The sequence below is a fragment of the Phacochoerus africanus genome, chromosome 1 (genome assembly GCF_016906955.1).
Source record: "Phacochoerus africanus isolate WHEZ1 chromosome 1, ROS_Pafr_v1, whole genome shotgun sequence".
Taxonomy (NCBI): Eukaryota; Metazoa; Chordata; class Mammalia; order Artiodactyla; family Suidae; genus Phacochoerus; species Phacochoerus africanus.
Genome location: NC_062544.1, coordinates 201299263 through 201319805, shown reverse-complemented (window position 1 = coordinate 201319805; position 20543 = coordinate 201299263). Strand labels below are relative to the sequence as shown.

The following is a 20543-nucleotide window of genomic DNA, read 5'->3' as shown; positions in this document are numbered from 1 at the left end:
CCTCTGGAGTATTCATTGTGGATTTGTAGAGTCATTACTGTGTGGTAAAGTCAATTCTAAGACTTTAACTTGAATTAATTCTGATAACCTTCACACCTTGTTTACAGATGAAGAAATTGAAGCACACAGAGATTAAATAATTTTTCCAAAGTCACACAGCAATTAAGAGGCATAGGTGGGATTAAAATCTTGCCAGGCTGGCGTGAGAGTATGCACTCTTCAACCTCTCCGTGCAGGTAGAAGTAAAGAGAATTTACAGCTACTCCTACTTAGATTCTTAGCCTGGCTTTCTGGGAGAACTTTGCCCCTAGGTGAAAGTCTTCTCTACGAGTAGGTAGCCTAGTTAATTGAATTGATTTTTCTTGTACTTTTGACTTCAGACTAATAATCTGTGGGAAGACCTTTTATAGATGAGTGGTTTGGGATATTGGTAACATTTGGCTGTATCTGCTAAATACTATATCATATTTAGAAAGTATGATTTTTCTGGACTCAAACCAGCTTTTTTAAATTTCAGATGAAGTTAAACTGTTAATCATATGGTAAATACATGAGAACAACATACAGAGCTTTTAATGTAAATTATGAGTGATCATTATAGTGTTTGATTTTTTTTTTTTATTTTTGTAGCTTTGCCCACGGCATGTGGAAGTTCCCAGGCCAGGGATCAAATTCGTGACACAGCAGTGACCTGAGCCACTGCAGTGATATCGCTAGATCCTTAACCTGCTGACAGTGTTCGATTTTTAAAACATTACCTTTTCTGAGCTAGATTAATCAAATCCTGAGGTAACTAGAATGGAGTTAGAAAATTAATTCCTTCAAGACTATAAAGGCCTGGAATTCCCACTGTGGTACAGCAGGTTAAGGATCTGGCATTGCAGCAGCAGAAGTGTAGGTTGCAAGCTTTGGCTTGGATTTGATCCCTGGCCCAGAAACGTCCATATGCTGTGGGTACGGCATAAAAATAAAAAATAAAGGCCTTGGTGTTTTTCTTTTCTGGAGTTTAGACTAGAATTGAAACTTAAAGGTGAGAAGATGAGCATTCAGAATAATAGAATAATAAAATGGATTGTAATTTTTTGTTTTAAAAAATGTCACAGTTCCCATGGTGGTGCAATGGGTTAAGAATCTTACTGCAGTGGCTGGGGTCGCTGCAAAGGCACAGGTTTAATCCCCAGCATGGCACAAGGGATCTTGCTAAGGCTTGGCTTCAGTCCCTGTCCCTGGAATGAACTTTCATATGCCATGGGTATAACCATTAAAAAAAAAAAAGTCACTTACCTATTAAAATTATTTTTATTTTGAAATTATTAGAACTTAGTTAACTAGAAAATAATTTTCCATGTTCATTTTTCTTTCTTTCTTTCTTTCTTTTTTTTTTTTTTTGCTTTTTAGGGCGGCACCCACAGCATATGGAGGTTCCCAGGCTAGGGGTCCAATCAGAGCTACAGCAGCAGGCCTACACCACAACCATAGCAATGCAGGGTCCTTAATCCACTGAACGAGGCCCGGGATTGAACACGCAACCTCGTGGCTCCTAGTTGGATTTGTTTCTGCTGCGCCATGATGGGAACTCCTAATTGTTTTTCTTGATGTGAATACTTATAAGAGGAATTTCCTATCTTTAATGATCATTATTTTTATTATGGGGCCTTTCTGAATCTCTATTCTTCTATCACAATAGACTTTGTAAGTTCAGTGGTTAAATATATTTGTATGATACTTGGCTACATGTGCAAAGTATTCGATTTTTTTTCCAGATAAACTGTTATTTTAAATGTAATTCTTTAATTTCTTAAGTGGAAAAACATGCTAGATTTAAGTATAAAACAATGTATATTGCTAACCAGGTTTTTTTATTTTGGAAAAATAAGCAAGTGGTTTTTATTGTCCAGGTTATGGTAGTAAGTGATATTTCTAACTTTGGTAATCTTTGATAAAATTGATATTAGCTTTCTATTATGAGACAGCATTTCTCTTGTTTTCTCCCTCCTCCTTTTCCCCTTTTCTTCCTCTCTCCCTCCCTTTTTTTTTTTTTGGCTAGAATTGTAAGTAATCAGTATATTTTTTATTTTATACATCTTGCATACTTAACTGATACTGAATTTCCTTGAAAATTGATAATGTGTAGATAGGTTTCACATTTGAGTACTGAAGATTGTCTCGCCTAATCTTATTTACTGACCATTCAAGTTTGCTCCTTTTAAGTAAGTCTTAAAGTAAATAGACTGTACTACATTTGAGTGCTGAATCATTGTAGTTGTCACATGTTTTTGCTCTTAGGAAGTTACCCACTGGGTTTGTAGTAGAAATAGAGACAATCCATCTGGCTTTTCTTCCACCTCAGCTTTCTATCCACCCTCTCATCCCCTATAAAATAATTCTTTGCTGGTTAGATACCTTTTTTTGTCTTCCTTAAGTTGATAGAAATTTATTTAAACCTTTGAACTGTACTCTCAAAAACACCTTGCTTGGTGCCCACTTGTGGTGTGGGAAAAGGGAGTGGGAATGTTACAGTTCTCCTAGATAGGCTTGGGAAAAGGGCAGGTCTGTGTAGCCCATTCCAACTTGCCTCTTTGGGCAGTCTTTGGGACTATAGAATTGAGTACATCCTCCTGAGTAAAAGCACAAGTGTTAAGATTTATTCTAGGCACAGTGAGCTGACAGAGAAGTGGTCAGAGCTCATTATAAGTGCAAGAAAGGGGAGGGTACTTATCAGACTTTGTAAGAGTGGAAGTGCTTATTAGTTAGCCTAGCAGGAACTCTTACTATATATTCTCTGCCAGTTATCAGTTATCACTAGCTTTTTATGGTGTTGGGAATGGGTAGCTGCAGTTCATTTTCTTAAAATATATTGATATTGCCCCATATACTGGAAATTTAAACCAGTTAAAACAGTTTCTCTTTGCATATACATAGACATTATTGTATACTTCTTTTTTTTTCTTTTCTTTTTTTGGCTACACCTGTGGCGTGCAGAAATTCTTGGGCCAGGAATCAAACCCAAGCCACAGTTGTAACCAGAACCACAGCAGTGGCAGTGCTGGATCCTTAACCCGTTGAACTGTGAGGGAACTCCTTATTAGATAAAATTTTATTTCACATAAGGTATGTGAAGTATATACTTATATACTTAGTTATTAGTTTTTTGGATAAGACTTTTTTATCATCTCAATTTTCTAATATCTTGCTTTCTGACAAGAAGTCATTAATAGAGTGAACAACTTTTTGGCTTACAGAAGTGACTTAAACTGTGTTTTTCCTTCACAAATCTGATTCACGTTTCGGGGAACAACACTGGATTGATTTATTTAAATTTAAAAAAATTTTTTTCCTTTTTTTTTTTTTTTGGCTTAAGTGTGCAGTAGCCTGATGTGGGATCTCACTTCCTAGACCAAGGACTCAGGAAGGGCTGCAGTGGTAAAAGCAGCGAATTCTAACCACTAGACTACCAGGAACTCCCTTGATTTTTTTTTTTTTTTAAAGTATAGTTGGTTTACAATGTTGTATTTATTTCTGCTGTAAGCAGTGATTCAGTTATATGTATATATACACACATGATTTTTAAATATTCTTTTCCATTTTAGTCTATCATAGGACATTGAATGGTTATCTGTGCTATACAGTAGGATCTTGTTGTGATAATCTTCCATATATAATAGCTTTACATATGTTAATCCCAACCTCCCACTCCATCCCTCTCCCCACCCCCCTTCCCTTTAGCAACCACAAATCTGTTCTCCTTGTCTGTGAGTCTGTTTCATAGTTTCATCTGTGTCATATTTTAGCTTCCACCTATAAGTGATAGCATATGATTTTATTTGTCTTTCACTTTCTGACTTCTCTTGGTATGATAATCTCTAGGTCCACCGATGTTGCAGCAAATGGCATTATTTCATTCTTTTTATGGTTGAGTAGTATTCCATACTATGTATGTAACACATCTTCTTTATCCATTCATCTGTTGATGGGCATTTAGGTGGTTTCTATGTCGAGGCTAGTGTGAATAGTGCTGCGTGTATCTTTTTGATTTTTTTTTTTTTTTGATCTAGATGTATGCCCAGGCATGGGATTGCTGGATCATATGGTAACTCTACCCTTAGTTTTCTGAGGAACCTCCATACTGTTTTTATTGGCTGTACCAGCTTACATTCCCTCCAACAGGGTAGCAGGGAGGATTTAATACTGTATGATAAAATCCCCAATAGCCCTTATTGTCATGCTGCCTCTAACTTTTACGAGAATGGGAGAATACAGAGGATGTATTATACAGAGAAGTTATATAATGTTTAATTAAAAAATAATTTCGAAGAGTTCCCGTCATGGTGCAGTGGTTGGAGAATCCGACTAGGAGCCATGAGGTTGCGGGTTCGATCCCTGCCCTTGCTCAGTGGGTTAACGATCCGGCATTGCCGTGAGCTTTAGGTTGCAGATGCGGCTCGGATCCCGCATCGCTGTGGCTCTGGCGTAGGCTGGTGGCTACAGCTCCGATTGGACCCCTAGCCTGGGAATCTCCATATGCCGCAGCAGCGGCCCAAGAAATGGCAAAAAGACAAAAAAAAAAAAAAATTTCGAGGAGTTCCTGTCGTGGCTCAGTGGTTAATGAATCTGACTAAGAACCATGAGGTTGCAGGTTCGATCCCTGGCCTTGCTCAGTGGGTTAAGGATCCGGCATTGCCGTGAGCTGTGGTGTAGGTTGCAGACCCAGCTCGGATCCGGCGTTGCTGTGGCTCTGGTGTAGGCCGGTGGCTGCAGCTCTGATTAGACGCCTAGCCTGGGAACCTCCATATGCCACTGGAGTGGCCCAAGAAATGGCAAAAAGACAAAAAATAAAAATAAAAAAAATAATTTCCAGGGTGTAGGAGTTCCTGCTATGGCCCAGTGGGTTAAGAATCTGACTGCAGCAACTTGGGTCGCTGCAGAGGCATGGGTTTGATCCCTGGCCCAGTGCAATGGGTTAGAGGATCCAGTGTGGCCACAGCTGTGGGATAGGTCACAGCTGCAGCTCAGAGTCAGTCCCTCGCCTGGGAACTTTGTGGCCATAAAAAAGGAAAAAAAAAAAAAAAACCACCCCAAAAGAATTTCCAGGATGTGGCCTGTGGTTGTTATACTTCTAGGTTAATCTCCAACACTTTGTAGAACATTATACAATGGTCATTGATAATCATAGTGGCCCTCAGATACTTCCTTGTTCTTCAAAGGATTAAAATATATGTCAGTATACTATATCTCTTAGATACTGTGTCTCTTATGTATACTGTATATCTTAGAAAGATATACTTATTTTAAAAATAGATTTCAATGACAAGTTGAAATCAAAGTGGTTTCCTTTCAGTTAAACAGTATATTAAAATTAGACAGGTATCTTCCTTGGCATTTGGTCTCATTATGGGGTTGTTGCAATTAACATATCTTGAGAAGATTATTTTTTAACAGGGAAGACTCCTAAACATTTGAGAGATTTGTTGCATGATGTGATATGAGTTATCTGGTGTCCACAGGTAGTGGTTATTAGTATAGTAACAGGAAGTTAGTGAATTTATAGTTTCCCAATTTTAATGGAGAACAGAGGTTGAAATTTTAATCTGTAATCCTAAATAATAACATATTTACAGAGAGAGAAGAGTATGGCTGACAGATCAGACTCCAGGGTATAAATATTTTTCATATTGCAAGAGATAGGGTTGGTTTTCACATTTGATTTTGCATAGTCTTCTTTTTACTCTGTCATAGGTAGAAATATTTATCTCTTTGGTAATCTTTTTCCTGAAAACCTCAAAATGTTTATAAATATGTATAGCAAGCAGTGTGGTTTATTTCAGAAAGATTACTAAGACTCAGATTCATGAGACCTTTCTGTTCTTGTCCCATTTCTGCTAATAATAACCTGGGTGGCTTTTGAACAAATTCCTTATCCTTTAGGTCTGTTCTCTCATCTGTACCATCAGGGGGGTAAGGTTTGTGATCTGTCAGTTTGAGCCAGATGAAAAATGCTGGGGTTCTCAGATATGTTGCTTAAATGTCACAACAGTCAGTCTATTAATGTATGCCCTACTCACGTGCTTTGCCCCCCTTCGTTTGCAGTAATAACTCAGGAGAACCCAAGTATTTCACTGAGAGGTGGAATTAGGACTTGCAATGGGGAAGAATAATAGTGGGGAGGCTGAAATTATACAGGAGACCAGCTTGGGTGAGAGGGGAGAAAGAAAATGTCCTTTGATACTGGGAGAGAGTAGAGGGCCTAATTGCCTTGCTTTGTTTTGCTAAGGGTTCACGTCAAATGAGAAATGAATGTGTCAACACGTGATCAGTGAGAGGAGGTCATTATAGTAGAGAGGCTGGCTAGAGAGAGACTTTGCTACACTGAGGCTAAGGGAAAGAGGTGATTCTTTCAAGGTAAAAAAGAGAGAATCCTATTAAAAATTACCTGGGTTGGTTGTTCATATTTCACCACTTCTGATTTGACTGAAAATGTGAGGCAATTCTGTTGATAATTATTTTGGTTCCTGAACATTGTGAGGAGAAATGTAGAGTACTCATAATCTATTGGTTTCTCACATTTGGTAAAAATAGCAAGAAAATAAGGTGGGGGAGAGAGGTTGGGGAGAATTGTACCCCATATCCTTTATAACGTGTTTTAGGGCAGCAACAAATACCTGTTAATTGCATTGTTTCTCAGGGTCTCTTGAGGAACCTGGCTGGCTAAATAATGTCACCTTCCTCCCCACCACTCCTTCAGCATCCTCTTACAGCTTTGCACTTGGTTAGAGTTTTGAGAGTAGCTATATTTCCCTTCTAGAGCCTTTTATACATGTTTGCAGGACCCACTTGTAGGAGAAATGCCTCTGTCCTAGTTTCTTTTCTAAAATGATACTAATTTTGTGTTTTAGATTTTTTAAAAATTTCTTTCTGATTAATAGATCAAAAATAAATGTGTGTTTGTGTAGTGTGTCTTTTTAGGGCCACTCCCACTGCACATGAAAGTTCCCAGGCTAAGGGTTGAATCAGAGCTGCAGTTGCTGGCCTACACCAACAGCCACAGCAACTGGGATCGAAGCCATGTCTGCAACTTTTACCACAGCTCACGGCAAAGCAGATTCTTAACTGAGTGAGACCAGGGATTGAATCCATGTCCTCATGGACAGTAGTCGGGTTCCTTACCGCTGAGCCACAATGGAAACTCCCCAAGAATAAGTCTTGAGCTAAATGTTTTAATATTTTGTGAGGAAAAGGTATTGGTAAGTGATTTAGTCAGCAATATGGAAATACTTAGTATTTTGTGATTTTTATACAGAGTTTCAGTTTATTTTCTGGTTTCAATAGAACAAGTTGAAATCATCGCAGAAGGATAAAGTTCGTCAGTTTATGATCTTCACACAATCTAGTGAAAAAACAGCAGTAAGTTGTCTGTCTCAAAATGACTGGAAGTTAGATGTTGCAACAGACAATTTTTTCCAAAATCCTGAACTTTATATACGAGAGAGTGTAAAAGGATCATTGGACAGGAAGAAGTTAGAACAACTATACAATAGATACAAAGGTGAGTGCTTGTGACTTTAAATATTTCGAACCAGGTTTTCCAAAGTTACATGCTTCTTGTGAGAAATCAGATAATACAGAGAACATTAATTGGGTGGATGTGTCCAACAGAGCTTTTTAGATCTTCGAATTACTTTAAGAAATGGGATAAATTTTTTTCTTCTTTGCAGTACAATTTCCTCTTAGCCTCTTCATTTCCTCTCCCTTTGTCCTCTTATTTTTACTTCCCCATGATTCAATTTGAGAATATGGGCTGGGGGACTAGGTTTTTCCCCTCATTTCCTTTTTCTTTTTCTTTTTCTTTCCTTTTTTTTTTTTGTCTTCTGTGTTTTTAGGGCCACACCCATGGCATATGGAGGTTCCCAGGCTAAGGGCTAAATTGGTGCTACAGCTGCCAGCAGCCACAGTAACACTAGATCCAAGCCACATCTACGGCCTACACCACAGCTCACAGCGAGGCCAGGGATAGAACCTGTGTCCTCGTGGATGCCAGTCAGGTTCATCAACCACAACAGGAACGCCCTCATTTTCATATAACTCAGCTGATTTCAAGAAAACCTGCCAAATTTAATGTTTATTTTTCTTTTAAAGGCCATACCTGCATCATATGGAAGTTCCTAGGCTAGGGGTCGAAACAGCAGCAGCTACCAGGCTATGCCACAGCTACAGTGATGCCAAATCCAAGCTGCATCTGTGCCTTATACCACAGCTTGTGGCAACACCAGATCCTTAACCCATTTGATCGAGGCCAGGGGTCGAACCCCACATCCTCATGGATATTAGTTGGATGCTTAACCCGCTCAGCCACAACAGGAACTCCCTGTGCACATTTTTTATTCTTAGAGATGTTGGCTAATCATGTTTGACAGCAGTGTATGATTGCTTCTTTCTCCTTGTATTTATTATTACTTAAATTTTTTGCTGTCTCAAAAGTAAATATTGATAGTTTTTTTTTTTTTTTTTAACTCGAACAGCAGATGTGTGTGTATTGTGATTAGGATTGAATTGCAGAGGTAATGGTTTTTCTGATACTCTGTTTATCAAATGAATTTATCACATATGTAGTTGTATAATGATCATAACAATCTGATTTCACAGTATTTTCTGATACTCTTTTAAGTGATTTCTGTAGTGAAATGAACTTTAAGAAAAATAGTATTTCTGTATATAATACTGTTTAGAATGTCTCTGTAAAATATGGATATGTTCAGTAAAAATTCTTTATCCCTGTATAGGAATGTCTGATTTTTTTGAATGTTTATAAATATGGGACATTTTTCAATGAAAAAAGTGAGACTTTTAAAAATCAGGTGCCTCTTTGGATATATATATGCTGCTGTTTTCCTTAAGAATGCTATTTCACGGGCAGAGTGACTTTAAATATTATAGGGGGAAGATATCTGTTAGAGTAATATTGCTTTATGTTTTTGTCTATTTTGATCATTTTTTTTTAATGAAGCAAAAATCATTACCTTTTTCAGATTCAGGAATAGCATAGTAAAATAAAACACTAATTTAATATTGTATTGTTGTTTTTAAAGATCCTCAAGATGAAAATAAAATTGGAATAGATGGTATACAGCAGTTCTGTGATGACCTGGCACTCGATCCAGCCAGCATTAGTGTGTTGATCATCGCATGGAAGTTCAGAGCAGCAACACAGTGTGAGTTTTCAAAACAGGAGTTTATGGACGGCATGACAGAGTTAGGGTGAGTATAATTACCGTAGGAAATTAGGTATATTACTATGGGAATTACTGTGGAATTGACATTTGTGCCCTATAAATAGAAATGGGCTAATATGCTAGTTCTTTCCTGTGTCAAGTTATCTTTGCAGTTAGTGCCATCTGTTCTATATGTATTATGCTTTTGTCATTTGTTTCTATGGGAGGTTCACTAGTATTACGATTACTATGCCTTAGGAGTTCTCTTGTGGCTCAGTGGGTTAAGATCTGGTGTTGTCACTGCAGCAGCTCAGGTTGCTACTGTGACACGGTTTTGATCCCTGTCCCAGGAACTTCCACATGCCACAGGTGTGGCCAAAAAAGAAAAAAACAAAACAAAACCCGTGCTTTAATATTTGAAATACTAAATTTCATTGATAATTGAAATGAGCAAGTTTTAAGTTATTTCCTAAGGTGAGGCTGTGAACTCTGAATTTATAAACTCCTAGAATTTTAAAATCTTGACGTATACCTTGATAGCTTATTAGCTAAATGTCTTAGGATAAATACATTGAGAAGTCATAGGTAGAGGTTTTACCTATGGCCTCTAGTTGTCTGTGTTTAATGAGGCCACAAAAGTATTCAGTGTGTGGATAGGTAACAGGCTGCCCTTTGAGTTTTTAGTGGGTGCTTTTGAATAATAACAGCTAAACATTTGTCAAAAATTTATCTTATTTCAGGAACTGTGCTAGGTAAGAACTTCACCTGTGAGAGAAGTAGTGTTTATATCTGCATTTTAGAGAATAGGAAACAGAGGTAAAGAGGAAATACAGAGTTAGGTGATATGCCAGGATTTGAATTCAGACATGCTGATTCTTGAGCCTAAGGGACATTGTAATCAGTTAGGGTCCAGACAAGACACGAAAACCTTAGCAGTAATTTGAACAAGGTAAATTTAAAAAATTTTTATTGTGTTAAAGGAGTAAAGGAAACTCTTAAGTATAACAGAGATGGCAGTTGCAAGAAGCTGCCACCACCCCTGAAGCTGAGGAAGGTAAACAAGGAAGGAACCTAGAAACTTAAGAGGATCCCCACAAGGCTGAGATTCGGACCCCAGAAGACAGTGTGTGGCTACTGCAGGAGCATGATGCCTCACCTACCTCTCTGGTGGAGAAGCTAGCTGCGATTTACTCCCAGCACTCTGAAATCCTTGCTCTCTGCAGAAAACAGACTGGCATAAGAAAAAGTTCCTTCATCCACCCTTTCCTTGCCCTCTGTTGGTAGAACCTAACAGTGAGCCAGCTGGCCAGAAAAATGAAGTCTCACAATTTGTAGTCTCCTGCAAATAGTCACAAAGTAGAGGAAAGAAGGATGGGTTTAAAGCTGAGAGACAATAAATTAATAACTGGCCTAGACACACTATGTTCTACGACTAGAGCCAGCCCTATCCAGAACTTGCTGGAATTTTCTGTGCTAGGACAGATTTCATTAGGACTCACTTTTTTTTTTTTTTCATTTGAAAGTGAATTCATGTTAAATGTAATGAATGTCAAAATCAAAATTTTAATTTACAAACTAATGATCTGGGAGACATACTAAAGAACATAGAAGGAAAATAAAATAAAAAATGATTTAAAGGAAAAAATGTGGAATGATTGGTTTGTGGAATCTATAACAGACTCTTTCTACCTTAAGGCTGCTATGTGGAAAGTAGGACTTAGCACTTGGACTCTTTCAGCTCCTTGGAAGTTGAATGCTTTGCAAATACGGAAAAAGCTTAATATTGATTTGAGATAACTTCAGTTAAGAGTTGATTAGAAGCTCAGCTGATGTTTATCTTGATACTTTGTATATAACAAAAAGTAGGTTTTCAGGAGGAATGCTTCCTCACCTAACCAAGAGACTGCTTTCAGTGTATTTGGAAGCTAGACATGTGATTTGTTTCCATGTGAGGATATCTACTACAGTTTAAACTGGTGATTGTTATGCTGATGGTACTCCTCTGTCCATTACAGCTGACTTCTACAGTTCGGGTGTGTTGACAGTCTAGTGAGTTACATAATTAAAAGTAATGGCCCATTTCTTTTAAAAATAGTAGCTTTTTCTAACATTTAATCACCCCAGATCTTTATTCCTCCACCTGACCCCCATACTTGTTAGTAATATAATGTAAAAAGATGAAATTTCAATGGATTTTTTAAAAAAAAAAAAGTTCTATGACATAAATGTAAGCTGTTGTGAAATAAATAAGTTCTTAATTTATAGTGGAAAAGTTTATTTTTTATAAACTTAATTTTACAATATAGATGTGACAGCATAGAAAAACTAAAGGCCCAGATACCCAAGATGGAACAAGAATTGAAAGAACCAGGACGATTTAAGGATTTTTACCAGTTTACTTTTAATTTTGCAAAGAATCCAGGACAAAAAGGATTAGGTAAGAATTTTTTAAATTATATGGTATTTCAAATATATTCATATACATTGACAGTGTCACTTTTGTTTGTAATAGAATGTTCTGTGTTTTGAACATAAAGTTGTTATCAATTAATAAAAATGAGAAAAAATGAACTAGTTATTCAGAAAATACCCTGCCCATTCAGTAAGACTTTGGATACGATATGTGAACCACTGTTTTTTTTTTTTTTTTTAAGAACTACAGTGCAGAAATAAGCAGTTGTTAAAATTCCATTGACATACGTATGTACGTTTGCATGTTTGTTTGTTTGTTTATTACCCAGAAGATACTGTAGCACCTTAAGATGATAAGTTATTTCACTGTGGATCTGGTGAAATGGCATTGTAAACTTTCTGCGTCATAGAATGCCAGATAAATCTATTTGGTATGATTTATTTGGACACTGTAAGAGAATAAAAGGGTGATTATCATTCATAATCTTAACCAGAAATAGCCATTATTAAAGGTTAGTTCAGGAGTTCCTGTTGGTGCTCAGCGTGTTAAGAGCCCTACTAGTATCCATGAGGATGCAGGTTTGATCTCCTGCCTCACTCAGTGGGTTAACGATCTGTCATTGCCGTGAGCTGTGGTATAGGTCAGAGATGTGGCTTGGGTCTGGTGTTGCTGTGGCTGGGGTGTAGGCCAGCAGCTACTGCTCCAATTCCACCGCTAGCCTGGTAACTCCCGTATGCTGCTTATGTTGCGTGTATGGCCCTAAAAAGACAAAAAACAAACAATAAAAGCAATTTAGTTCAGTCGTTTTTACTGCAGTAATAACCACGCATTTGCTTTGGGGATGGCTAGGGGAAGTAAAATAAAACCTACAGTGTAACTTGCAGATTCCTCAGAAAAAGTAGACAGCACATAATACAAAATAATTATTATGAGCGTGAAAGTTTTAGATAAAAGGAGAACCGAGTAAAAGCTGGAATGGTTGGGAAATGCTTCCTGGACAAAATGGGGTGTGAACAAAAGGATCTGGCTGGGCAAGGGACAGAGCGGTGTTCCAGAGAGAGGATAAATAGTAGTGAAGGTTTCAGACTTCAGAAATAATCTTGGCTTTCTTTGTGAAAGAGAGAAATGATCTGATTGTAGTGGAAGTGCTTGCTTGGAGCTTAAATTGGTGAGATTTAATATTAGGCCTTTTAAAAAAGCAGAACAGTAAGGCTTAAATTGGAATTTTTGGGCAGTGGGGATGCGCTGGAGATTTTGATCGTGGCAGTAACTTCCATTTAATGTGAACTTTCAGTGTGCCTGGTGATGTGCACTGCCTCATTTAATGTTTAAACACTTTATGAGTTATTATTTTTCAATAGTTGATCAGCTACCATGTGCCAGTCATAGAATGCTAGATATTTTTTAATCCTTATTTTGCAGATGAGGAAACTGAGGCCCAGCAAGTTAAAATAACTTATCTAATGATGGAAGTGAGTTTGTTTTTGATTTTGAAGATACAGTACTTGGAGAGGCTTTTGGGGGCCTCTTGTACTAATCCTTCTTTATTTTTTAAATTTTAATTAAAAAAAATTTTTTTATGGCTCTACTTGCAGCATACAGAAGTTCCTGGGCCAGGGATTGGATCTGAGTTGGAGCTATAACCTGCACTGTAGCTGCAGGAACACCAGATCCTTTAACCCTCTGCACTGGGCTGGGAATCAAACTCTCTCCTCTACAGCGACCTGAGCTGCTGCAGTGCGATAATTAAACCACTGTGCCACAGCAGGAAGTCCCTTTATATTGTAGATTTGAAAGAAAAAAAAACAGAGAAGGATGATATGAATAAGAGTTAGATTGAGGAAGTGTGATTGAAAGCTAGTGGAAGCAATGAATGTACAACATTTGTATTAGAGAATTGGCCTAAAGAGTAACTAAACTTGACTGAGTTGATTAAAGATTTCAAAGATATCTATAAAGCATCATTTGAAATACTGATATCTGCTTTCCAGCTGATCCTTCAGTTATGACTAGAGAAAATGTTCTTGACTATCAAATGTTGATTTAAAGGAGCTGAACCTATTTCTTAACTATATCCCTACCCCTTACTAGAACACAAAATAAATGATATTTTGGGGTGACTCTGTAGTTTTGATATTGAATCTTAGTTTTTATTATATTTGGTGAATATAAAGCTGAAATAACATTTTAGAGATATTGGATATATTAATATGGTAAATTGGAATTTAATTACAGATTACAGGGAAAGTTGAGAAAAATACTATGCTGAAGAATTAGATTTTAAAATTATGTTTTTTTTTCTGTTACGTAATAAGTAGTGAGCTTAAGAAAAATGCAGGATTGCAGTTCCCTTCGTGGCTCAGTGGTAAAAAAACGACCCTGACTAGTATCCATGAGGATGTGGGTTCAATCCCTGGCTTCACTCAGTGGGTTAAGGATCAGGTGTTGCTGTGAGCTGTGGTGTAGGTCACAGATGCGGCTCGGATCCCGTGTTGCTGTGGCTGCAGTATAGGCTGGCAGCTACAGCTCCAATTCGACCCCTAATGTGGGAACTTCCGTGCGCCATGGATTTGGCCCTAAAAAGACAAAAATAAAAGAAAAATGCAGTATGGTTTAATGGGTATAGAGTTTCTGATTTGTAAGATGAAAAGAGTTCTGGAGATTCCTTCTATAACAACAATATTAAAGTACCTAACACTATTGAACTATACACTTAAAAATAGTTAAGGTGACAAATTTTTTGTGTAATTAACTACAATTTAAAAGTTGTTTTTAAGGAGTTCCCATTGTGGCTCAGTAGGTTGAGAACCTAACTAGTATCCATGAGGACGTGGGTTTTATCCCTGGTCTTGCTTGGTGGGTTAAAGGATCTAGCATTGCCACAAGCTGCAGTGTAGGTCTCAGATGTGGCTTGGCTCTGGTGTGGTTATGGCATAGGTCAGCAGCTGCAGCTCCAATTTGACCCTAGCCTGAGAACTTTATATGCTGCAGGTGCAGCTCTAAAAAGACATAAATAAATAAATGAATGAATGAATGCATGTTGTTTTTTAAAAGGCCCCAGGAATTCCCTTGTGGCACAGCAGGTTAAGGATCCCACTGTGGTGCCTGTTCAATCCCTGGCCCAGGACCTTCCGCCTGCCATAGGTGCGGCCAAAAAAAAAAAAAAGCCCCAAACCATAGAATGTACAGCACAGAAGGAACTCTAATGTAAAATAATGGACTTTGGTGACTAATATTGTCTTTTCAATTATAAGAAATACACCCCGCTAAAACAAGATGTTAAAATAATGGACATGAGGGAAAGATGGGGTAAAAGTATATGGAAACTCTGTACTTTCTGATCAGTTTTTTCATAAACTGAAAACGAAAAAAGCCCTAATTTTTTAAATAAAATAATAAAAGACAAATCATAATTTCTCTTTTACATTTATTAGTATTGGATGTAAGGAGAGGTAACAACTTCCTTAGTTGAATAACTTAAAAAAGTAAATAGTTTTCTTGACAGCCTTTCTAAGGGTTCAGAGGGCTCTTAAATTATAATGTTTGGCAGAAAGGAATTAGGACATCATATGAGTGGAGGTGAGGCCCAAAACAAATTGGCAAAGAGTGGCAGTGACAGCACTGTGGTTTATTTATAAATAGCTGTGGTAGTTATAATGAGAGCTGGTGTTCTCCATGTTTTCTCATTTTTTTAAACCTTATTTCTTGTGACACCAGAATAGGGTGCTTCCTCTTTCACCATCTTTATGAGTTACCTGCCATTTCTGATAGTCTTCTGAATCTTAAGTTTGAAAGGGATTTCATAGGTCCTTGGTTGACTCTAACCAATCCATAGAAGCATCCATACCTGATACTTAAGTTTTTACTTTTGAACACACAAGGCAGAGATTGAACACAAATCGTTTTAGAAGGTGGTCTGTTCTCATCACAGAATAATCTTACTTGTTATCACACACTTTTTCCTCGTTAAGCTAACATCTTTGTCTTCATAACTTTGACCATTGCTCTTATTTGTCCTCTGCTGCTGCTCAAAGGAAGTCTTAATCATTTGAATTGCTCTCATTTACCCCTCCTCCTTTTTTTCAGGTCAGCATTTCACTTTTTTTTAACTATTTTTCATTTGAGAAGACCTTTGTTAAATTCCTGTTGCTGTTTCCCCTAGCTACATTTCTAATTTCTCATTTTCTCTTAAAACTGAACATAATAGGAAGGAAGGAGGCTATTTTAACGTAGAGCACCATGAGACTGTTTTTTTGTGAGACTGTTCATTCTATTGTTCAAAAATTACATTTGTTTTTTAGTAGCCATTTCATTTTTAGGACCATCCTGAGTTTATTAGACTAAAGTCTGTAGGTTATTATTATTATTATCATTATTATTATTTGCTTTTTAGGGCTGTACCTATAGCATATGGAAGTTCCCAGGCTAGGGGTCCAATCAGAGCTGCAGCTGCCAGCCTACATCATAGCTACAGCAACTTGGGATCCAAGCCACATCTGTGACCTACGTCACGGCTCATGGCAACACCAGATCCTTAAACCACTGAGCAAGGCCAGGGATCAAACCCACATCCTGGTGGATACTAGTTGGGTTCATAACTGATTGAGCCACAGTAGGAACTCCCGTTTTCTTTTTTCTTTTATTTTTTTTCGTAGATTATTTTCTTATGTACTGTGGTAGTTCAGCCAGAATCTTACACCTGCGCAGTTGATTTTAAAAAAATGTTAACATTGTTAAACATTTACTTTAATATTTAGAAATAACTTTAAAGGGCGTTTTAAAAGTGTATTTTCATTTACATAATTCCATTTGGTTCTCATAACAATCCTTTGAGCTAAGTGAAACCTCTCTCTTTGTCATAAGGATGAGGAAAATCATATTTAGAGAGACTGACCTATTAAGGTCGTATAACTTTAGAGCTGGTAGAATTGGGACTTGATTTCAGATCTTCTGACTCTACATTTTATATTATTTTTATTATGTTGTGCAAACTGTAGATATTTCTAGGTAAATGAAGATATTGTAGGTAGGATTTTAAATCACCATGCATCATCCCTAGTGAGTTGGAAGCATTTTGTTCCCCTTAGGGAAAGTGGATCTAGTCTTAGTTCATTTCTGTGTTTATCCAGCACTCAGTTGATCATCTTTTATGAAGTAGCACATTACCCTTATTGGTTCTGTTTGAAAGAATGACACTGGGATTATCTCTGTTTGCATTTTTAATTTTATCATAAGAGCTTAAGAATTTATTCTGCAAGTATCTCAGTTTTAGGTAGTATTACTGATAGTACTTGCTTATCTCTTTTTTTCCTATATTATCATTCTATTTATTCTAACTGCTGTTGTTGCTTCTTATTACATTATTATTGAATTTGTTCTCTTTCCAGTCCTGTGAGGCTAGGTACTGAACTGAATTATGAAATTTGAACTTAGTTGCTTGAGGCTACTGAACTAGTGATAGAGATTTAAGAGGCTAAATTACTGTATTAAACCACTTCTGTAGCTAGGCTGTACTCTGTCACTCAGACATTTCTATCTACAGGGCAGTTTTTCCTCTGCTTGTGACAATTGACATTTTATCCCTAAACAACTTACCTTACAATGTTTCAGCTCTAAATAATAACTTATTGATCTTTTTGAGTATTCCTGTTTCATTCAAAAACATTTATTGGCTGCTTACTCTGAGAGCATGGAGTTAGGAACACCTTAAGTATGTCTTGGTGAGTTTGCAAAGTCTTCACAAAGATTAAAATTTTTGAGCCCTGAAGAATGAATTTATGTTTTCAAAGCCAAAAGAAAAAGAAGCCATTTCTAATGTGGAGAGATTAGCAAGTTCAATTGCTTAGAGTCATAGCACCTTTAAGAAACTGCAAGTAAGTTCATTTGACTAGAAATGTAGATTTTTTTTATGCAAAGGCAATGGAAAATATTGCAGTTTTTAAAAAGTTAATAGACTTTATTTTTTGAGCTATTTTAGTTTTACAGCAAAATTGAGCAGAACGTATAGAGATTTCCCAGCTCTGATTTTTTTTTTCATCTTTTAAAGTTTTAGTGAAGGATAGTTGGTTTACAATGTCGTGCCATTTTTTTCTTTTTCTCCCCCCCCGCCCCGATCTTTTTATTGTCTCTATTTCTTTGCCTTTTCTAGAATGTCATAACGTTGGAATCTTACAATATGCAGTTTTTGTGGATTTACCTCTTTCACTTAGTAACATTATTACGCATTTGTTTTCCTCCATGTCTTTTCGTGGCTGGAAAAAGCCCATTTCATTTTAGCACTGAATAGTTTTCCTTTGGATGTCCAACAGTTTATATATCTGTTTACCTGCTATAGGACATCTTGGTTGCTTCCAAGTTTTGGCAGTTATGAATAAACCTGTAAACACCTGTGTACCAGATTTTTTGTGTGGATATAAGTTTTCAGTTCATTTGGGTAAATGCCAAGGAGTGTGATTGCTGGATCATATGGTAAGCATAGTTTAGTTTTTTAGGAAACTGTCAAACTGCTCCAAAGTGGCTGTACTATTTTGCATTCTCACCATCCATGAATGAGAGTTCCTGTTGCTTCCCATCCTTACCAGCATTTGGTGTTGTCAGTGTTGTGGATTTTGGCCATTCTAAAAGGTGTGCAAGTCTATCTCATTGTTTTAATCATTGAAGAATTTTAACATGGTAGTGAAACCAAATTTATATACCTGAAAAGTCTTTCTGAAAGCAGTGTGGTCCTTTAAAAGGAGTGGAGGCAGAACTAGAGTAACAGAGATTTGTTCTGAAGCTATTGCAGTGATTTAGTTAGATATGAAGAGGACCCTAGCATAGGGCCTGCAAGTGGGGATGGAGAAGATAATAGATTTAAAAGGTACTTAGAAGCCAAAATGAGAAAGCTTTGATTGATTAGAAGTTTGATGAGGTCTGAGTTCTCAACCCCCATTTGGGGACACTTGGAAGTTGGGGTGGTGGTGGTATTTTTTTGGTAAATTGTTACAGTGACTGAGGGTTTCTACCAGGAATGGGGGCTGCTGAAAGACCTACAATGGCATAGCAGTTCCTCACAACGAAAACTTGTTTTTCATTGAGAAACACTGTAGGGTGATGACATTCATTGAGAGAGAAGAAAAATGGGGTAAGATAATGAGTTCAGTTTGAGCCCTGTTGAACTTGAATTGTTTATGAATCCCCAGTTGAAGATGCCCTTAGGCAGTTAGATAAAAGAATCTAGACCACAGAGATAGAATTTTCAGATTTAGAACTTGTGAGAGATGATTGGGCATATAACTTGAAAAAAGGTAAAGGTTTGAAAAATCTACTGAGAGAAGTAGAAGTGGTTATTGCTGACATACAGTGTCATAGAACATCAACATTTAATGGCTGAATGGAGGAAGAGGAGCCAGTAAAAGAAAATAAGGCCAGAGAGGACAGAGGAAAATTAATAGAGTGATATCATTAAAGCTCAAAGAAGTGACAATTTCATCTAGTAGGTGTGCTCAACTTTGTCAAGCACAGCAGAAAGCCAACTAATAGAAGGACCTAAAGGTTTATTTGGCAACTAGAAGGGTTTTGGTGACCCTTCAGAGATTACTTTCAGTGGGATGAGTGACAGAGGTGGACCCCAGTTTATAGAATTAGAGAGTATGGGAGGTGGAGAAATTGGACAATGAATGTAGCTTACAAAAAGTTCTTTTACAACCTGAACTATTTTTTCTTTTTTTATTGGCTTCACCAGCTACCTAAGGAAGTTCTGGGGCCAGGGATTGAATCCGATCCACAGATGCAGCAGCACTGGATCCTTTAACCCACTGTGCCAAGCCAGAGATCAAACTCGTACCTCTGCAATGACCCAAGCTACTGCAGTCAGATTCTTTTTTTTTAATTAAAAATTTTTTTTGTTATAGTTGATTTACAACATTGTGCCAGTTTCTGCTGTGCAAGAAAGTGACCCAGTCATCCATATATATAAAAATTCCCTTTCTTATATTAAAAATGGAACACTTCATAAATTTGCTTGTCATCCTTGCACAGGGGCCATGCTAATCTTCTAATTTTAGTATATGTGCTCCCGAAGCAAGCACTGCAGTAAGATTCTTAACCCACTTTGCTACAGTGGGAACTCCACCCTGAACTTTTCAACCATAATAACATGTACGCTCCTACTTTTGTCAGATTCTTATGTTAGTATATTAGTGGGCAAATGGGCTTTTATGGGTGTCTCATGGTTTACAGTTATTGGATATTTCATTTTTTCTCATTGTCTAAAAATTAATTGAAAAGAGAAAAATGCTAACACTAGTAACAAGGTTAGTTCTCATAAATTCAGTGCATTCAAAGTGAAGAAGGATATCGTCAGGCATGCAAATAACAGCAAATCCTACTACACATGCTAATAATAGTAATTTCAGTGCACTTTAAGCTAGACATAAGTTTAGTTGATAAAATGCTAAAATGTAGAGTTCCTGTCGTAGCGCATCGAAAACAAATCCGATTAGAGACCATGAGGTTGCAGGTTGGATCTCTGGCCTTCCTCAATGGGTTAAGGATCTGGTGTTGCCATGAGCTATGGTGTAGGTTGCAGACGTGGCTCAGATCTGGCGTTGCTGTGGCTCTGGCATAGGCCGGCAGCTGTAGCTCCGATTAGACTCCTAGCCTGGGAACCTCCATATGCCACAAGTGCGGCCCTAAAGGAAAAAAAAAAAAAAGAAAATACTAAAATGTGAAGAACCTGAAGGAATGTTGGGTATAGAGCCTTAAAGAGTGTAAAGATTAGAGAAGAATTATGATTAGGAATTGGAGTTGTTGAGATGGCATCCCTCAAAAGAGCAATAGTTCCTTTTTTAGATTGCAGATCTTTAGATTAATAATGCTACTATTTTTATGTCCTGAAAGTCAAGGTCAGCCTGTGAAGAGTTGTTAAACAACATGCTAAATAT

The 20543-nt window shown here is 37.3% G+C and overlaps 1 protein-coding gene and 1 pseudogene across 2 annotated transcripts in view; one reads left to right on the top strand and one right to left on the bottom strand.

Moving 5' to 3' along the window:
* DCUN1D1 (defective in cullin neddylation 1 domain containing 1) overlaps positions 1-20543 on the top strand; it is a 35816-nt gene that overhangs the window by 7468 nt on the left and 7805 nt on the right. For both annotated transcript variants that reach the window (XM_047787309.1, XM_047787318.1), the window contains exons 2-4: positions 7327-7543; positions 9084-9252; positions 11513-11643. In XM_047787309.1, the coding sequence (XP_047643265.1) occupies positions 7327-7543; positions 9084-9252; positions 11513-11643 (517 nt within the window). The remainder of the gene's footprint in view (positions 1-7326; positions 7544-9083; positions 9253-11512; positions 11644-20543) is intronic.
* On the bottom strand, positions 19594-19688 carry LOC125114099 (uncharacterized; annotated as a pseudogene).